This window comes from Sipha flava, unplaced genomic scaffold, assembly GCF_003268045.1.
Source record: "Sipha flava isolate LNK unplaced genomic scaffold, YSA_version1 108_pilon_pilon, whole genome shotgun sequence".
NCBI lineage: Eukaryota > Metazoa > Arthropoda > Insecta > Hemiptera > Aphididae > Sipha > Sipha flava.
In genome coordinates, this window is record NW_020271725.1 from 2,272,703 (window position 1) to 2,293,807 (window position 21,105).

The 21,105-nt window shown below is 29.8% G+C and overlaps 2 protein-coding genes across 3 annotated transcripts in view; one reads left to right on the plus strand and one right to left on the minus strand.

Annotated features, from left to right (window-relative positions):
- The window catches only part of LOC112686422 (rhodopsin, GQ-coupled-like), a 48,013-nt gene extending 45,774 nt beyond the window's left edge, over positions 1-2,239 (plus strand). Inside the window, exon 5 of the mRNA XM_025558700.1 lies at positions 2,050-2,239. The gene's annotated coding sequence lies outside the window, so the exon portion shown is untranslated. The remainder of the gene's footprint in view (positions 1-2,049) is intronic.
- Positions 2,240-2,300: 61 nt separating this feature from the next.
- Positions 2,301-12,061, minus strand: LOC112686442 (60S ribosomal protein L13a). 2 transcript variants are annotated; one of them, XM_025558720.1, is made up of 7 exons: positions 12,044-12,061; positions 6,202-6,386; positions 6,101-6,143; positions 5,602-5,732; positions 5,427-5,536; positions 2,506-2,774; positions 2,301-2,451 (listed from the first exon to the last, which is right to left on the minus strand). In XM_025558720.1, exons 1-7 carry the CDS (start codon positions 12,044-12,046, stop codon positions 2,353-2,355), a joined length of 840 nt encoding a protein of 279 aa, XP_025414505.1. In that variant the 5' UTR covers positions 12,047-12,061; the 3' UTR covers positions 2,301-2,352. The 2 variants fall into 2 exon arrangements, with proteins under 2 accessions (XP_025414505.1, XP_025414498.1); XM_025558713.1 differs by lacking the exon at positions 12,044-12,061 and adding an exon at positions 7,666-7,710.
- Positions 12,062-21,105: the final 9,044 nt, after the last annotated feature.

Sequence of the window (21,105 nt, forward strand, 5' to 3'; positions counted from 1 at the left end):
TGTTGGTATAATGAAATAATTGACTTCGTAATAATTTATAATACACATAAAATAAATATACAACATACATTAGATACTAAAAAACAATATTTATTTAAAATAATAAACAATAAATTCTAATGTTTTTTTTTTTTTTTGTTATTTTATCTTAGTAAATATTTAGCAAATACCTACACTAACCTATCAACTTTGGGGAAGATCATTTCAAGTCCGCCACTGGGTATTAGAATATCTGCATTCCACAAATTAATATAATCAGTACTGACTACAATGTTAATAATCGGTTTTTAATACTTATCAATCGACAATTTAAGCGTACAATATCTTGTTTGAGTAATGAAATTCAACCTATTAGTTTTAGCTAATATTTACATAATAATAATCTAATTTCACTCGATTTCTACAGACGAATTTTTGAACCGCGATAATATATTATGGTTAATTGCCATCCATAATGTATCTCCCGTCGTTTATGGTTGATTTCTTACACACTTATCTAAGTATTGATGATCGACACATTGTTTATATTTTCGAAGCATCAGTTAACTGTATCAACAGTAGTAAACGAATGTTGTGGATATCGAAAATGAAAGACAAACAACAATGAAATTCCTATAAACACGACATTGTGTTGCTCGCATGTACCAAACTTGTTAAAATTTAGTCGAAAAACTGAATTTTATCGATTTTACGGCCTAGTGTAAGCAAACATCAACACAAACTCCTTTTTTTTAAAAAATTATAAATGACATGAAAATTCAATTAAATACATATATTACTTTATGTATAGTTAGTTATATATGAAAAATATAAAAATGGTTTACTTTAAAGTTAATTATTTATGAATTTCAATATTTTTTCTTATATTTTTAAAATGTTTTCGATAGCTTACAAATCTATAATTATTAAATACTTGTCATCTGAATGGATTTTAAAGAATCAATAATTTAAATAATTTACATATCATAATCTAATTGACATAGCATTAACTACGAAATTATGCAAATTCATAAGAAATCAAACATTTATAAGGAATATTTTTCAGATTTGATTTTTGAAAAGATACACCTATAAATAATAAAATATTTATTAAATAACTTACACTGTTATACATAACAAATATCTTATTATTAAATCTTAATGAATACCTACAGTAAATTGCCACTCACCGTTATCCAAAAATATTTGAAGAATTAAATTAAATTTTTTATCATACCAAATTTAAATTTGTTATGTATAATGAATTATTTTTACTTTGACTGACAAAAATATTGAATTATGTCAAATTATAACACTATGAATTGTTTTTAAATGTTTAACACATTTACTGCGTTTGTAAGTAGACAATGTACATAAGTAGTAAACAATTTGTTTCAATAATAAAATTCCAGGTTAAAAAAGTTGCAATAAAATATTTATAAAAGCAGCAGTTTTCAAACTGTGCACTGCAAGCAATTTCTAAGGGCACCGTGGTCTAGGGTTCATAACAAATAGTTTATAACGTTTACATTTTTTTTCCTTATTGTTTTCGTAAAAACTTGCTAGCAAATAATGAAATATTTTTTATTGTATATTCGGACATTCTTATTTTAACCTTATATTTTTATGTAATTATAATAATGATGACAATAATTTTTATTTAATTAATTTTTAAGTTTAAAAATTCATTTATTTATAATCAAGTTAAATTTTAATAAAATTAGTAAAAATAGTTATCAATGAGTATTTTTTTGTCCTGTCTTTCATGTTACTCACTGCAAGGCACCAAGGTTAAATTGAGTCCAAAAAAAAGGCACCACGAAAAAGTTTGGGAACCGCTGTATAAAAGAAATGTTTAATAATGATAAATTATGATTTTAGAATACATTTAATCAAAAAACGAGATTCTACTTGGACTAAAAAGCCATCAAACGTAGCAAATGTGTTGAAAAATTGGATTACTTGATAAGTGTAAATGTCATTTATAAATCTTAAAAATGTTAGTTTTCTTAGATTAACTTAGAATTTACATTTTAAGTTTATAGCCCTAAGCCAGATTTTTGTTGACAGGCGCTTTTTGTGGTTCACATGGCTCGAGTATTTCATTTAATAGAACACTCAAATATGTCCTATATGTAGCTGTACCAAGCTGAACACAACACATCATCATTTATATCTTACTTATTTATGTAACAATGAATTATTATAAAACTTGTATTTAAATATGTACATATAATCATTTATACTTCATTAAATTAATGGAATCTTTTTATGTTAATAATTTATAATTTTTGTAAACAAGGATGAAAAAATATAAAATATAATTATGAACATTTCATATTTATTTATTTTTTAATGTTACAAAAAACCATCTCATACTAATGCCGGTACATAGTAACCACTTTCCCTCAAGACTTGATTGTATGGTTCAATTACCTTCTTTACCTTCTTGTTTGCTTCTCTGGTCAATTTCTAAGAAAAAAAATAAGGTTACATTTTATATTTATGCATATAACTACAACTTACATGTCTGATCTTCAAACGTTGAGCACGTTTAGCTTCACGTTCTAAACGGCGTGCTTCGTAGTCCTTGACAACATGTTGGTATTTCCATCCAACTTCATGAGACAGACGACCAACATCACAGTATTTACGTCCACGTTGTAGACTCAACATTCTCATAGCCAAAGGTACAACCATTGTTTTTTGAGATGTGTAACGTGCTGGGATATCTTCGTATGCCTTCATACGCCTTAAAGCTTGTTGGCCACGAGTAGTTTTGTGAGGGATCATACCTAAAAATAAAAGTTTAAGATACATATTATGAATACTAATAAGAAATTTAAAAAACAACAATTATTTTTCTGGAATTTAAAAACTAAAAAAAAATAATATATTGAAATAAAAAGTTGTGTTAGGATTTTTTTTAGTTATTCTTCTATACTAAGAACAGGACAACTGATAATAATGAGTAAAATATAAAGGGTAATAGATAAAAATTAACAATGTTAGTTATTGAATTGTAAATATCAGAATATAACTTTTTATCTAATATTACAAACATACATAAATGTACAATTATTATTACATGGAGGAGGGGATTGATCACATAACTAATATTAAAATAACTCCTACTACAAATTTATTATAATTATAATTTATTATAATGATATACAAATACAAGTCGCTATGAATACAATAATATGAAGTTAGGTTAGTTATGTGTTTCTCAGAAGTCCTGAGACCAATCACCCAAGCATACAATAGTATTAAAATAGAATAGGTACCTTAATTAGAACAATAGTAACATATATATATATATATATAAGGTACTTAAATTAAAACATATTTTTAACACCAGTTATTAAATATAAAATACTAATTGAAACATAAATTGAACCATATCCGAATCAAACGTGTTCACCTCTTGAGAGGACCACAGTATCATACAAGAACAGGGTGTAAAAGAATGTTCCAAACCGACCAATATTCAGATGTGTCTTAGTCTGGTCATAGCAAGGTTAGGTGGTTATTAACCTTCATGCCAGTTAACATAATAAATTAAATGTTTGGACTTATTGTGAATTATTTCACAACTAATGCTTGAACTTAAAATATTTTATAATAAAGTTGTTGAGTTATTATTTGAAACACCTTCACATTCATCTTCAACATTGAACTGACGGCACACAACACTAAAAATAATACAGCATTTTTTTACTTCATCAAACTACTTAGGACATTATCTTCTATTATTCCTAATATTTAAAGTTATTCAAATAAAAAAAAATTTGATATAATTGAATAATTTAAACTATACTCGCAAATAGTCACTGATCTGTTGACAAGTAAAATACATATTATAAAGCACAGGTAAGCAAATAAATTGAATTCGGATATCCAAATTGGTTAACCATTCAGCAAAGTTAGCTGATATGGATATAAAATATTCAGACATTTCACAATTTAGCTTTAGTTATAAAAATATAATACCTACATTTTACGATCAATGTGAAAAAATTAGATACAGATAAATGGTAAAATGTAATGAAGTGATTTGAAAATGTAATACGGGCCAAATAAAATAAGTATGCAGATCAGATGCAATCTGCGGACCGCCAGTTGCCCATCCCCCTATTATATAGCGTAGACACATATTCTGTAAAAAAATCAATAGGTATTCTTCTCATTTATAAAATATTTCATAGACGTTAATTATCTTAAGTAATGAAAGTAAAGAATAATTATCAAAAATAATCATAAAAGAATATCATTATTTATGGAAAAGATAAATATTTTAATTACTCTTTAAGTTATGAAGAAAATATAATAAATATTTACTTAGTTGTCATGACTTCTAAACTCTTTTCATATAACACAATATTTTCAAAGTTTTAACATCAAGTAATGTAGGTAAGGATTGCTTAGTAATCATCAAAGAGTAAAACTTTTAAAAGATTATAAATGTGTTTCTCATAAATATTTTTAATTTTCATAGATTTCAATTAATGTAGATAAGGTTTGATTTTAATAATCATTGAAGACACATTTATATCCAAAGTAAAATTTGATGAGATGATAATTTTAAATTAGTTTAATGTTTAATCATATTGTTGGTGTATAACTGAGATTTATTCCTACTTTAACATGTTTGCTAATGATCAAATTTTAATACATATATTCACTGGTATTGGTCAAAATTACATGTTTATTTTTTATACTTAGTAGCACCACTGAATGACTAGTCAGAAGCTAAGAATTATTTTAATACTTAATTGAAAACTTACGTATAAAACAATACAATTATATAAATGACAACATAAGGCGTCATCCACATTAAACATATTATATATATTTAATATATTTATTACAATCTCTTTTCATACAAATTTAATTTTCAAAAACTATTGGTTTCAATTAATGTAAGTAAGGCAATTATTTTGAAATCATTAAAGAGTAATTATTTGATTAGTTTTAAAAGTATAGTTATTAAAAAATAATACTTATAAAACAGTATAAATATACTGTTAAGGTAAAAAACTATAATAATATAACAGTATAATTACATAATAAAATATAATAATTAGTAATTGATCTCAACATAAGTTCAGTTCTAAATTCAATAGTTAAGAAAGTTACGATATACCAAATATTTAATTTGAATTTTTATTTTTAAATTCTTAATTATTATTAAACATTATAAACAATTTGGTATATTAATAATGACTATTTATTGAGGAATAATACAATTAGACTGTTCGAGACTGCATATCAGTATTGATTTTTATTAATTATAATGGAAAATCTATAGAATTATTCAGCTTCTACAACTGTTTTGCTGATAAAAATACTACAATGTGTTTTAATCAAATAGTATAATTTTCATGTCTTTAGATATTCAAATATTAGGCAGATATTATTTTCATTTAGTAAGACTTAAAACATACCACGGACAGTTCTTCTGAATATACATCTGGGGGCACGATGATGGAATGGTCCACGAGCAGGGTTTACATTACATCTCTTGCGTAAGAAAGATAAGTACTTAATCTTGTTTCTGTGAAAACAAACAAATATTATACACAATGTAAATTAAAACATTATTATATCAAATTTTCAAACCTGTAAAAGCTACCAGCAATGTTAATTTTGTCGCAATTGAATACGACAACTTTGTTTCCTTCCAGGATAGCTTTAGAAACATATGATGCCAACTTTCCAAGTAGATGGTCTTTGGCATCGATGTAAATGCGCTGCAATAAATAAACGGAATAATCAATTTCGATAAAAATCTGATGCCAAAAATCATTTTAAAATAAATAACATGTTTACATCATAATAAAAATGAACAGCTATTGCGATAAAAATACAGTATTAAAAAAAAAAGTTAAGAAATCCCAAACGCTTATTAATTGTAACGAACAGTGTGTAATTCAACATAAACAATTAGAATAAATTAATAAATGTGACAAAAGTGAACGAGAACGTTTAAATAATCGTATTTTGTGTAAATGCGAAAACGCAGGCACAAGTTAACCTCAAAAGAATGAAAAATCAAAAATTTGGTGTTTAACTTCGTACGCGTAGTTTAACGTTAGTTTTCAAGTGTTTTGATACATACCTTGTTGAACAATCCGTGTTTGGGAGCCATTTTAGCTGTAAGACTATAAAATAAAATTAAAATTTAACGAAAACCTATAAGAGACGTGTACGAGTACTTACACACGACGGAAGAGAAGGAGTGTTGAATGTTGATGTATTCCGGCAAAATCTTTAGTCTGGTGGTGGGAGACGGTCGAGTCGTGGAGAAAAGTGTCATGGAGGAAAATATCCACGATTGCTCGTTTCACGATTCCACGCGGTTTACAACGTTTGTGATAAGAAACGCGCGGACCATAACCTGTAAACTGTTATAGCTGATGCTCGAGATAACCCATGGTTGAACTCATGACGTTTCGGAATATTGAAAATTTGTGATTTTCAACTCTAGCAGTACAATATGTAACGTTTAAAAACGTAATTTGTATATCGTATCTACTTATACAGCAAAAGGGCCACGTAAAACAAATAAATCTAATAATATTATTCCGTGTGGAATCAATTGGTTGTATTGTTCAGGGTAAGTATTAGTAGCCAAATGTCTGGACTTGCGTAGAGTTGCGGCTGGACGATAAAGATTTTCTTGCGAATCACCCGATACAGTTTGAATTCTAATGCGGCCGGTAAACAGTTCCGATTTTGTGCTAATCGCAGCTTTGTACCGGACGTAGAGCTCAAATGCATTTTTTTCTAAATGTGTTCTAAACACAAGTATTCCTCTATTCGAATAAAACACAATCGAAGTACGTAATTTTCAAAATTTGCTTACCAACCTGTTTTTTAAACGATACTGCCCAACCGTAAAAGGGAAAAAATGTGTTGATTTTCATTTATTTAAGTAAAATCGTTTTATTTTGTTCATTCGCGCTAATTACTTTTCATTGACGCGCAAGTTGCGGTCATGTGTGTCAAGCAGTGCTCACACTGGTCACTATAAACACAAAAGAATATAATAGGTTTATTTTACGTGTCAAAAATATGCACAAAAATCCTTTAAATTTTATTTTTACTAAACGGAATGGACCTATTTCAAACCAGGGGATAATATAAACATGGTTTTTTAAAACTTACCTTTACACAGCAAAATTCTACGATAGAGTAATAATGGATTTAATAATATAAATTATATCTACTACTGTTTACAAATTAGTATTTTTAAGTTCTAATCCATGTTATATTTGAATGGACCAAACAGCATAGTGACGCTTTAAATTAAATAAAAGAAATGTTAAGTAGTGAGCCTGTTTTATAGTATTATGATTGTAAACTACCCTTAATATTATCTGTAGATGCATCACAAAGGACGGGTTAGGTGCTGTACTATTACAAAATAATTTACCTATTATTTATGCATAGAAGTCACTAACTGATACGCAGAAAAATATGCTCAAATTGAGAAGGAAGCTCTAGGGATTGCACTTGGGTGTCATAGATTTCATCAATATATCTATGGTAGAAAAGTATATGTAGAAACTGATCATCGCCCTTTAGAGTCCATATTTAAAAAACCCCTAGCATTGTGCCTGTTGAGGTTACAAAGAATTTTAATAAAATTGCAACAGTATGAATTAATTGTAAAATACAAACCTGGTAAAGAACTATTGATAGCTGATACATTTAGTAGAATAAAGTCTAATGGTGACAGTATATTTGATGATTGGGAGAAAAGAGAAGTTGAAATAACAATAGAGGAAGTAAATAAATATTCATTAATAAGTGAAAGTAAACATGAAGAATTTAAGTTGGCTACAGAATCTGATAAAAAACTGAATACATTAAAAAATTATGTTATTGAAGGCTTGCCAGAAAGAAGAGAACAATTGGATGAAGAAATTAAAAAGTATTGGGATTCTAAAGAATTAATAACAGTACATGAAGGTGTGCTATATAAATCGAATAGGATAATTGTACCAAATAGTTTAAAAAAAGAAATGTTAGAAAAGATTAATTTTAATCATATGGGAATTGAGAAGTGTAGATATAGAGCAAGAACTTGTTTATATTGGGTTGGAATGAATAAAGACATAGAAAAAGTTGTAAATAGGTGTCAAATTTGTTTGAAATATAGAAAAGCTAACACAAAAGAGCCACTTGAGTGTTCTGAGGTACCAGAGAAACCATGGCAGGTGGTAGGAACAGATCTGTTTTATTTTCAAGGAAAAAACTATGTTATATTAGTGGATTATTTCTCTAAATTCGTAGAATTTGTAATGATACCTAAGTTAACTAGTCTAAATACTATTAATGCCATTAAAAGTAATTTTTCTAGGCATGGTATCCCTGGAATTATTAGATCCGATGGGGGTACTCAATATACATCAGAAGAGTTTCAACATTTTTTAAAAGAATGGCATATAAAACACATAGTGTCAAGTTCTACAAATGCACAATCAAATGGAATAGTAGAAAGACATATTCAAACAGTAAAAAAAATGTTGATCAAGGCTGATGAGGATAACAAAGATATATATCTAGCATTACTAGAGTATAGAAATACACCTATAAGTAAAGATTTAGAATCTCCAGCAGAAATATTAATGGGTAGGAAAATTAAGGGATTGTTACCTATAGAAGAGGAAAAAGGGAAATATGTTAGAGTCAGAGAAAAATTGATAGAACTACAAATTAAACAAAAACAGTATTATGATAAAAGCACTAAAGAATTAAAAGAGTTAAAAGAAGGAGACAAGGGTTTACCTGCAAAAAGAAAGAAAAGGGAAACAGTGAAAACCAGGAGTTATAAAAAATAAGGTAAAGGACAGAAGATCATACATAGTAAAATTGGATGATGGGAGAGAATTGTGGAGAAATAGGAGACTATTACATAAAACACCAGAAGTACAGAGCATAAATGCAGAAAAAAATGTTATAGATAAAGAAGTTAGTAATAGCTCTAAAAGAATGACTAAAGTACCAGGAAGGTATAAGGATTTTAAAATGTAGTGAAAAAAAAAAATTATTATTATTTTTTGAATGATATTAATTATATAAGGACTAGCTTCTGTGTGCCTCACTTCGGGTGAAATTCGCTTAATATTTATATATTAATCAATTTAATTAATAATATGAATTATTAATATTAATAATATTCAAAACATTATTATGTAGGTATAATGTATCATGCAATACTATCACGGTTACTACTTGTGATAATTATTAACTTTTGATAATATATGGGTGGAAAATTGATACGCCTTCGGCGTCAAAGGCGTTCGCTATCTAGGAGACCCCCACCTAATTGTTTTCTTAAAAATACTACGGCACCATACTTACGGTACTATAGTGACAATCGATGCATGGTGTCAAACGTATAAAAACCAATATAAGAAATATATAAAACATTTATATGTACATAAAAAAAATGAAATAGCAGATGGCAAATCGCAGTGTAATTGAAAATAATCAAACATAATAATAGTACTGTTGCAAAGTTAAGTGTCTTCTCAACAATAGTTAAATATGTAAATTATCACTATATTTAATAGAATGGAATAGAATTTAAAAAGTGGTATAAATATGCATATAGATTTTGATATTTCAATTACAGAATAAAATATATATTTATGATTACAAAAGCATTATATGTGTCTTCTTCCATAACTTAACTTACCGAAAGGACACTTTTATGAAAAGTATCTTAGATACAACAATTTATAAGTATCATAAACGCTAGAGAACTTGACATTTTTTTTAGATATGAAATTATCAAAGTAAAAAAACTTTCAAATACAGTACAGTCGGTTCAAAGTAAGAAGACCTAATGCATAAAAAGTATTTTTTCAATAATAAATAATGAATATATATACAAAGCGAGTCTGTAGACAAAAAACTATAAAAATGGAGTAAGACCTTCCTTGATGTTAACTGAAAAAAAAAATTTGAGCGATAAGTGAATACTCTATAATAGGTGTGTATACATAAATGTTGGCGTTAGTTACGTTTTACACTATAATCATTCTCAGTGAAAAACGCATCCAAGAAAGACCACGTGGAGGTCGCCAACCCCTTTCTCACATTCAGAGAACATAAAAGTACTTATCGACAATATTTAAAAAAAATATACAGAATGAATATATAAAAACATAAATAATTTATGAAAGACAGAGTGTGGAAGTTTCTAGTAATCATAGCATATTTGTGCTTTTAAGCTTAAAAAATATGTGAAGATAATGTATACAAATATGAAACATAACATAATCAAAGAAAATATTTTTATCATTATATAAAACGTTTCAGTATGATACAGTTTAAATAAATAAACTATACCAAGATTTTTCTTATAATATTAGGAGAAAAGTGTAATAATAACCAAGCTCTTGGGTACAACAGTACTACACTGGTGTTTGAGCATTCGTTAATTCATTAATCTGCAACCCACTATGAGCAAAATAAACAATATATAGTTAAAGATATTTTACAAAGACATTTATATCATAGAGGAACTTGAGCGTTAAATATTGTAATACATACCAAGTTTTCTTTATTTTATAGCTGGGTTTGATTTGAATATTATCATTAGCACCAATAACACGTTGAATTCTATTCCATTCCAAAGAATAAAGTGCAACGAAAACATTCAACAGCTCTCTCCCTATATTATTTAGAAAAATTAATCAAATTGAATGTATTTAACATAATTTAAAGACACAAATGAGTCATAGTCGAACGAAGGGCAACAGTACTACACTCATGTTCGAGCACTTGTTAATTAATTACTCTGCGAAACACTATGAGCCAAGTAAACAATACAGTTCAAGATATTTAAAAAAAAACACTTGTATCATAATGGAATAAGAGTGTTAAAAATTGTAATCCGTACCACGATTTCTTTATTTTATAGCTGGGTTTGATTTGAATAGTATCAATAGAACCATTGACACACATCTATCGCACTAACACTATCTCCCTATATTATTTTAAAAAATAAATCAAATTTAATGAATTTGACATATTTAAAAAACAAATTTATAATTATTTAACATAATTAAAAGATACAATTAAAACATAGTCAAACGATAGACTTAATTAACAAATGTGAACAAAAGAATTATAAAAAGTGTTGCATATAATTTGATTTTTAAATTTTACAACTGTTTGTGATAATTGAAATATCAGTAAAGTCAATCACATTCCTTCTCAATGAAAACATCCCATAGCTCTCCCCTAATATTTTATGGTAAATCAAAAAAAAAAAATGAATGTAATTAATGTTTTAAAAACACATTCAAATCATATATTGTAAAAGAAAATAATTTACATTAAGGCTAAAACATACTGGGTTTACTATTATCCTTATAATATCACATAAGTTTTAATTTATATTCATTTCCTTTCATCCAAGTGTAAAAACTGATACTGTAAGATTTATTTATACAAACCGAAAATATAACATTCAACATATATAATTGAAAGAATGAGTTGAAAAATTCATGGCATACCATGTTTTCTTTAGTTTATAGTTGTGTTTGTTTTTATTAGTTAATCATTAGTACCGAAGTAGTAACTGCATTATTCCTTAACAAAGAAAATGTTTAATGAAAACATACAACAGACATCCCCCTATATAATGTGGAAATATAAATCAAATCGCATGTATTTAAAACAAATATATAATAATATAAAATGATTTAAAGACGCAATATCAATGAAAACATCCAATAGATATCAATAGATATCTTCTAATATTTTTTAGTAAAACATATAAAAATAAATGTGTAATTAATAAATATATTAAAAACACATTTAAAGCATATAGTACGTAGAAGGTAAAAATCACAATTGATTCACAGTCGAACGATGGACTTAATAAACATATGCGTCAACAATAGAATTATAAAAAGTATTGCATATAATTTGATTTTTAATTTTTATAACTGTTTGAAGTAATAAAAAAAATGATTTACAAAAAAAATACTATAAGACTCATTTACTAAAACAAATAATTATTTTAAAATATAATACATACCATGTTTTCTTCATTATTTTATAGCTGTGTGTGCATTTTATAATATCATTACAGCATTTCACATCAAATCAATCTGGTAAACAAAATATATTTTATATATTGTATTAATATGTAATATAATATATTACATACATTGCAGGTGTATGTAATGAAAACATCCGATTACCTATATCTCCTTATATTTCTCGGTAAAACAAAAGCTCTGTTCTAATATATTTTGGAAAAACGAATAGTAATTAATATAAAATGTAATGTAGTACGAAAAAGATAATTTACAAAAAAGGTAGAGAACCAACATACTCGGTACATTTATTTCATAACGAATTGGAAAAATAAATCAATTTGAATGTATTTAACGTGTTTAAAAAAAACAAATTTCCAATCATTTAACGTAATATAAAGACACGATTAAATCATAGTCGAACGAAAGACCTAATAAACATAGGTGTGAACAACAGAATTCTAAAAAGTATTGTATATATACTTTTTATATCCGATTGTGTTTATAAAAATATCATTGACGTCAATCACGTTGCTTTTTATTTTTTGGTAAGACGAATAAAAATTTATGTAATCAACAAATTTTAAAAACATGTACAGTGGAAAGAAAAAAGGTAAAACTTACCGGGTTTTCTTATTTACATTACATCACAAAAGTTTTAATTTCCTTTCGTCCAAGTGACTGATGTTGTAACACTCATAACTAAAACCGAAAAAAATTACATTCAATAAGCGGTGGAACGAAAAAGTTTCAAAATGTAATATATACCGAGTACTCGTTATTTTATAGCTGTGAACGTTTTGAACAGTATCGTTAGCACCGAAGACCCTTTGAATTCAATTCCTTTCCATTCAAAAAAAGTATAAATAAATCAAACAACAGCTATCTCCCTATATCGTTTGGCAAAACAAATCGTATTGAACGTACTTAACGCTGATAAAAAAACAAACTATATTTTAAACGTATTATGTTTTCTTCGTTTCACAGCTGTGTGTAAGCGTTCAACAATAACGTTACACATCAAATCAACATGAGTAAAGAAAAACGGATAAATAATTTTCGGTAAAACAAATCGAATATGTAATAACATGTAATAAATAATACGATTGAAGCGATGAAAACGATTTCACAAAAAAAAGTTTGAAACGAAAAGAAAAAAACGGACTTGACGGACGGCGGAAAATAAATATAAAAAAAGAAACCGCGAGCGGGATTCAAATACACTCCCGTCGATAAGACACGGCGGCGGTAGTTGATAACAACAAACGGCGGCGGCGAAAATCGGACGCGACGGACGGATTCCGCGAGAGCGGAAAAGACGCCCGCACGAATCGACGGCGGCAGCGGAAAATCCTGCAAAGAAGCCGGGCGGCGATGGCTCGGGAATCGAACCTGGACCTACGGGGGCCTATCGGGACCATGCCTACAACCTGCTTACCTGTCAAGTTGGAAACTATGAGAAAGATTTGGGCATTTAAACCGTTCGACGGGGACATAATGTAGACGGAAGACCGATCGGTGACGTCACGTGCGGGCGAAACGTCACGGCGGCGCGAGGGGCACAGGTACAGAACGCTCCGATTGGGCTGGTGCTTAATGGTCGGACATCTTGGATTTTCATCCGGTCGCATCGGGAAAACGGTGGGTCGGAAAATCGAACGGACCGCTGAAATGGAAAGAAGCGACAAAAGTCTACAGGAAACGGTCGACGGGGAAAGGAAAAAGCGTCCGCGGGATTTAAAAATTTTTCCGACCAATCACCGGTCGGGGAATTATTTTAATATAATAGAGAAGATAGATAGATAGATAAAAATCATGTTTGCTATCAATATAACTAGTTAATATTTGATGTATAGTAATTAACCTAATATTGTACAACTTGTATTATATTTTTATGCGATATTTTGTAATTTGTTATGTTATATTTCTATCATGTTATCGAATTGAATTGTATACTTAAACTATAAGAAATAGAAAAAAAAGGGAAGATGTAATGTTAATACTGATAAGTGATAACTGATATTATATACTAATGTTATTTTTAAGGTTAATTTATATATAGAGTACCTAGTAACTGTATATTTAATGGTATTTTGTAATATGTATTAGTTGTAATTAATAAATGATTAATTAATAAATAAATGAAGTAATATAATATCTAACTCAAAATAGTTAAATTTTAACATTTAATAATAATAATATTTTATAAAAATGTATATGTTTATTTTTTAAATTACATGCAAAAATACAAAAATAGGGACACGGGTATACGGCCTGTACCCGCGTATACCCTCCAATACACCACTTATATTGGTTAATTAAATTAACCAATATAAACATAAATAATTATGTAACATAGTATAATTGACAATACAAAATAATTACTATAAAGGTTTGTAAAGTAAATAATAATATATTGAATTGTGGGAAAAATTAACTACGAATACATTAAGGTCCGCACACACTGCAGCGGTACCGGTGGCGATTTTATAAAAACTGCAGTGATAGTGATGACTGGTGGATTTTTAATTAAACTATTTAAACTCCCGGGAAATAATAAACTGTCATAAATTCACATTGCATTGCGGCGATTTTCCAATGTTATATAATTTATAATAACATAAATAAATGGTTTTTTAGTATAATATTGTATTATAATATAATATGTTACGGAATAAAATAAAACTAATTGCGTATACCTGTAATTACAGTTATGAGTAATTATTACTTACTGACTAGTAACTAGTAATTGTACTGTTGCTTTTGACGTTAATCTAAACCAGTGATGCCCAACCTTTTTCTTTTGGCGGGCCACTTTGGTAAACAATTATCTTCAAAGGGGCCACAAAGTAAAAGAGTACAAAAATAATCTTAAATCGCGTATCGCATATCGTCCGATGCACACGTAATTACTACGCTCCGTAAAATTGCCGTGTTTTCGATCTATTTATTCGAATGTGACTAAACTTCTATGTAAAAACAACGGTTTCCAACCACCTTTTGACTATAAAGCGATTAACACACGTTATTCAAAATTTAAAAAAAAATACATCTAAAAGTGCGTTCAATATAATTAGTACAACAAAACAATATAATATAATCGTTAATACGTATATAACATCGCAGCCACGAGCAGTGTCACTCGACTTTGCTCACGTGATAAAATGCCGCGGTCTCCTAATATTTCATCGCACGATAAAGACAAAGATAAAAATACAGGATGGTCAAAACAATCAAATAAACGTCTACACTCCAACTCTTCAAACTCACTATCCGAACCCTCATCTCCGAACGCGAATATGGACACAAATGCTAAACAAAAAACACATAAAAAAAATCTTCGCTTCACGCAACAGGTTCGCACTACTTCCTCAAGAAGATTCATTTGATCCGCCCGCTACTGAAAATATTTCTACAAACTCTCAGTATATTGATGTCGAAAACGAATACGATATAATGGAAAATGAAAACACATCAATTAAACCTCCTCCTCCTATATTTGTTAAAGCTGTCGAAGATTTTCCCGGACTTTGTACAGACTTAATATAGCTTATAGGTGTTGACAATTCTATATGTAAATCTTCAACAAACTCATTGAAAATCCAAACTTTGCACCCTAATGCCTACAGAGCATTAGTACAGTACCTCAATTCTGAAAAAGCTGAGTATTATACATACCAGCTCAAAGAAGAGAAACCACTTCGGATAGTTTACGTAACCTCCACCCATCCACGCATCTAAGTCTAATAAAAGAGGAGTTGGAAGTTCGTCTCTACGAGATAAGGCAAGTTACCAATGTACTACATAAAGTCAATAAAAATCCCCTCCCCTTGTTTTTCGGTAATCTCGAGCCAACACCGAAATCCAATGAAATTTTTAAAATGTCTTCACTATTTCATTGTAAAATAAAAATCGAAGAGCCGTACAAACCGAAGACAATCAGCCAATGCTTCAATTGTCAACAATATGGACACACCAGAATCTACTGCGGCTACCTACCCTGATGCGTTCGCTGCGGAGCAGATCACCAATCAACTGCTTGCCCGAACCCGCGCGATGCTCCTCCGAAATGCGCTCATTGTTCTCAAAACCACCCAGCCAACTACAAGGGCTGCACAATTTATAAAGAACTCCAACGTCGTAAGAAATCCAGCACACCAAGTAATCGATTACAAAATAATTTTAATACCCAAACCACTAATGTACAAAGTAGCCATCCACCTGTTCGCACTTTTCCAAATCACCCCTCTACTCAAACGCAAACTTACGCTCAGGCCACGTCCAATACACCAGCTTTCGCTGCTCCTCCTCCATCTACTGATACTCAGCCGCCTGATTTAAGCAAATTATTAACTAATTTTTTAGACGAATTCAAAAATGTTATAAACCCACTAATTTCTCTATTAACTAAAGTAATATCCAAGCTCCTTGATTAATAATGACTAATAATAACTACAATAAATCTGTCACCGACGATTCGCTCTTAATTCTACAATTTAACGCCAATGGACTAAAAAACCATGCCCTTGACCTCGAAACCGTATTAAACTGCAAACGCATTGATATTGCCCTCATTTCCGAAATCCACTTCACTAAATTCTCCCATATACATATCCTCGGTTATAGTCTAATTAAATCAAATCACCCCGACAATACCGCGCATGGAGGTGCTGCTATTTTTATTAAATCTAATATTGAATTTTATCCCCTACCTAAGTTCTCTCAATCCTTTCTTCAATCTTGTGCTATTAATCTAAAGTTAAACAATACTTCACTCACCATTGCTGCTGTTTATTTACCCCCAAAACATAACATAAAAAACACTCAATTCGCCGACTACTTCAACTCATTTAATAATAACTTTATCATAGGTGGTGATTTTAACGCCAAACATCAGTCATGGGGTTGCCGCGTGAATAACCTCCGAGGAGTCACCTTATATAACTATATAAACACCAAGAGATTTAAAGTTCTAGCCCCACTTGATCCAACCTATTGGCCTTCTTCGATCCGAAAAAATCCAGATATTCTTGATATCTTTGTCTCCAATTTACCGAACACCTTGTTCCACTCTACTAAAAACTTACTCGATTTAAATTCTGACCATTCATCAATACTACTAACTCTCAATACTTCCCCTTCTATTAAAGAATCCAACAAATTATTCAACAAATTAACAGATCATGTTAAATTTCACGAACTAGTCAACACAAAAATTAAGCTAAACACAAAATTAAAATCACCTAACGACATAGACCTAGCGGTCCTCAATCTTACAAATATAATACAAACCGCAGCATGGTCGGCTACTAATCAATGCGAGCACCTCCTTCTCCAAGCTCACTTCCTCAATATATACGTAATAAAATTGTAGAAAAAAGAAGAGCAAGAGCTTTATACCAACGCACGCGCTTACCTTCCCATAAACTTAATTACAATAAACTAGCTAATTCACTAAAAAAACTGCTCACTGAATTTAAGTCAAACATATGGCAAAATCAATTAATGAAACTCACTCCCTTAGACGGTAGCCTATGGAGAGAAACAAAACAAATACTTCGCTATAAATCTCCAAATCTCCCTATTAAAAAACCAGATGGTAGCTTAGCTACTTCGGATATCGAAAAAGCTGAACTTTTTAAGGATCATCTTGCTAATACCTTTCAACCACACGCTGATATCATAGACGTTGAAAACATGAATCAAGTCGAAACGTTCTTAAACACCCTCCTTCCAGTGTCTCTCCCAGTCAAGTCATTTACACCTAATGATGTAAAATATGCTATACAAAAATATGCTCTTAAAAATCACCAGGCCACTATTGCATTACTGCGGAAGTAGCCAGATCCCTTCCAACTAGAGCCATAGATCACATCACTCATATATTTAATGCCTCACTCAGACTTTCCTATTTTCCACTACTTTGGAAATTCGCAATTATAATCTTATTTCCAAAACCAAACAAACCACCTGACCTACCTTCATCACACCGTCCAATCAGCCTTCTCCCTTTTTTCGGAAAAATAATGGAACGGTTAATTCTGAAACGAATCCTCCCGATAATTACTGACAAAAATATTCTTCCAAACACCCAATTTGGGTTTTGCGCTTCTCACTCGACTATTCATCAAGCACACAGAGTCGTAGACTCCATTTCGTATTACCTGGAAAAAAACTTCATATACGCTACGGTTCAGCGTTATCTGACGTAGCAGCTATTAAGGCTGGTGTTCCCCAAGGGGGGATTTTGTCTTCTATTCTGTACAATATCTTCGCTTTTGATCAACCAACTACCCCCAATACATCCGTAGCAGACTACGCTGACGACAAAGCAATAATATCTATTGCCAATGATCCACTCATAGCATCATACAATCTCCAAACTCACCTTAACTACATGGAAAAATGGTTTACTAACTGGCGATTCAAAGTAAACCAAAGCAAATCTATACATACTACCTTCACCCTCAAACATGCTTCCTGTCCCACAGTTTTTCTATACGGTATTCCTATCCCTTTCTCTCCAAAGATCAAATATCTCGGGATCACTTTCGACCTAAGGTTAACATGGGCTCATCACATCAAAATCAAAAGATTAGCACTAAATCATCGTCTTCGTATCCTCAAACCCTTAATAAGCAATAACTATACCCCCAATAAAACCAAAATTCTGATCTACAAAACACTTCTCAAACCCATTTGGGCATACAGACTCCAACTTTGGGGAAACGCTAAAAAGTCTAACATACTGAAAATTCAAACATTTTAAAATATCGCTCTCCGAAAAATAATGAACACACCACTCTATGTGTCTAATCACACCCTTCATACTGACACCAAACTCAAAACAATTAACGACAAAGCCAAAATATATTATAAAAGATTCTACTCCAAACTAATTAATCACCCTAACGAGCTAATAAAAAACTTATCTACTCCTTCCATACCCGGTAATCCCCCTAGATGGCTGAAGCGTAAGTGGTGTCGTGATCTCTTAAGTTAAGCTTTAAAAAAAAAAAAATTTATAGAAAATGCCATCGATGGGTGGCTTCTTTCATCAAATCTCCATGTCAATCTTTGTAACTCTCCTCATATATGCTTATTGTGTCTAGTCGATACAGATTGTGTATTACGTTTAAAATTAAAATAAAAAAAAATAAAAATATATTGGACTTGTTTTCTTATTTTTTATTGTATATTGAAAAGATTATGAATTGGAGTATACATAATTGTATTTTTTGGAATAATTATTTAAACGAATTCATAAATTTAAATAAAAATAATATATGAAAATAAATAATTTAAAAATTTTTTCATACATTTTTAAAATTTTTTTTATTTAAGAAAATTCGTAATGGGCCACATAGAATATCTTCGCGGGCCACATGTGGCCCGCGGGCCGCGTGTTGAGCATCACTGATCTAAACACTAATCAGTAATCACTAATCACGAAACATCGTACACAAACGTGTTTTGGAAAAACAAAAATAGTTCATATGACTGAAAATAAAAATAGACTATTCGACTTCAATCGTACACAATTTATTGTTACATTTTGGATACATTTATGGACACTTTTAGAAATGATTCAAACTAGTATACAGTTTAGATATTTTAGAGTAGTAGATAATTATAACTATATTATTTATTAATTATAATTATTAATAATAATATATAACAATAGAATATGTTGATGAATGCTAAATGTTAATTTCACATAACTATAGGTACATAGCTTTTCATTATCTTGTATATGGTAATAACTAATAAGTAATAAAATACTATTTGAAATACTGGCATTGAATTTAATGATGACGAATTTCAAGTGAAATTTCAAAAACCGATGGGCGGTATTGGTAAAATTCAAGCATGCAGCGGTTTCTGTAAAAACCGCGTCGCGATATTATTACCGCACCCGATTTATCGCTGCAGTGTGTGTTCTCTAATCACAATACATGGTATACAATTTTACCGCTACCGCTACCGCTGCAGTGTGTGTGGACCTTTATTATTTATAATTTTTTGGTCGAAAAAATAATAGTGCCAGTTGACATCAGCTTTTACTTTAACTTCTGTGTATTTTTAATTGTTTATTTATTTCATTGTTGAAACAGTGAAAATTCATTATACGGTGATATATTATAAGTACCTTATAATGATGTACATAATACCACGGTCAATAGGTCACCTCGTCACCAAATAAACCATAGGTACTTCCTACTTACCTATTTAACCTATGTTGTATGCTGGTGTTACGAAGAGTCTTACTTCTATGCATTAATCATTTTAATTAATACCTAATTCATTATGTTATAATCAATGGTTTAACAGTGATAATTTAGAATCCATCAAGGATATCTATTTTTATTACCTAGAAAATTATAGGTTTTTCAAATTTTTTTGTTTTCTTATATTGAAAATTAAAAAAATAATTTCATAATGACGTGTTTAATAAAAACGAAAAGCATTTAATAATTTTATAATTCTTGTCACATTATATAAAGCCGTAAACGTAGATCGTACATACGAAAAATGTTGTTAATTTTTCTTTCCCAAAAGTGTTGGTTTTCCGAAAACCGTTTTTAGAACTTTGTTCATATTATGCGCTCTGAAAAAATTTTCTGCCCCAAAGAAGTATGCAAGCACATAGCTGCTTATGAACAGACGGAAATTAAAGCTGCAAATTCTATTGTGGGGCTGTGGGGGTGTTAAAATGTACTTGATTTAAATTGAGGAATATATCAAAATTAATGTTTCACAACTCAATGAGTGTCAATCAAGGATGAACGCATGTAAAAAGTTGGGTGGTGAGGTTTGAAAAAATATCATAACCTTAATGTTGTTGTTAATTAATCTTTAATGATAAGTACATAATTGGTAATAATAATATTTCGTGGGGATGTTCTCTTCGCAGCGAATAGCCCGACAGTGAGTAGTCCGACGGTACAGCGGTCGCGGCAAAATGTCCGGGTCCGATTATTATGCGGGCTGCGGCTTATAAGCTACGAATATTCTTAAATTAAACATTTATGTCAATACATACAGTGTACATTGTACTAAT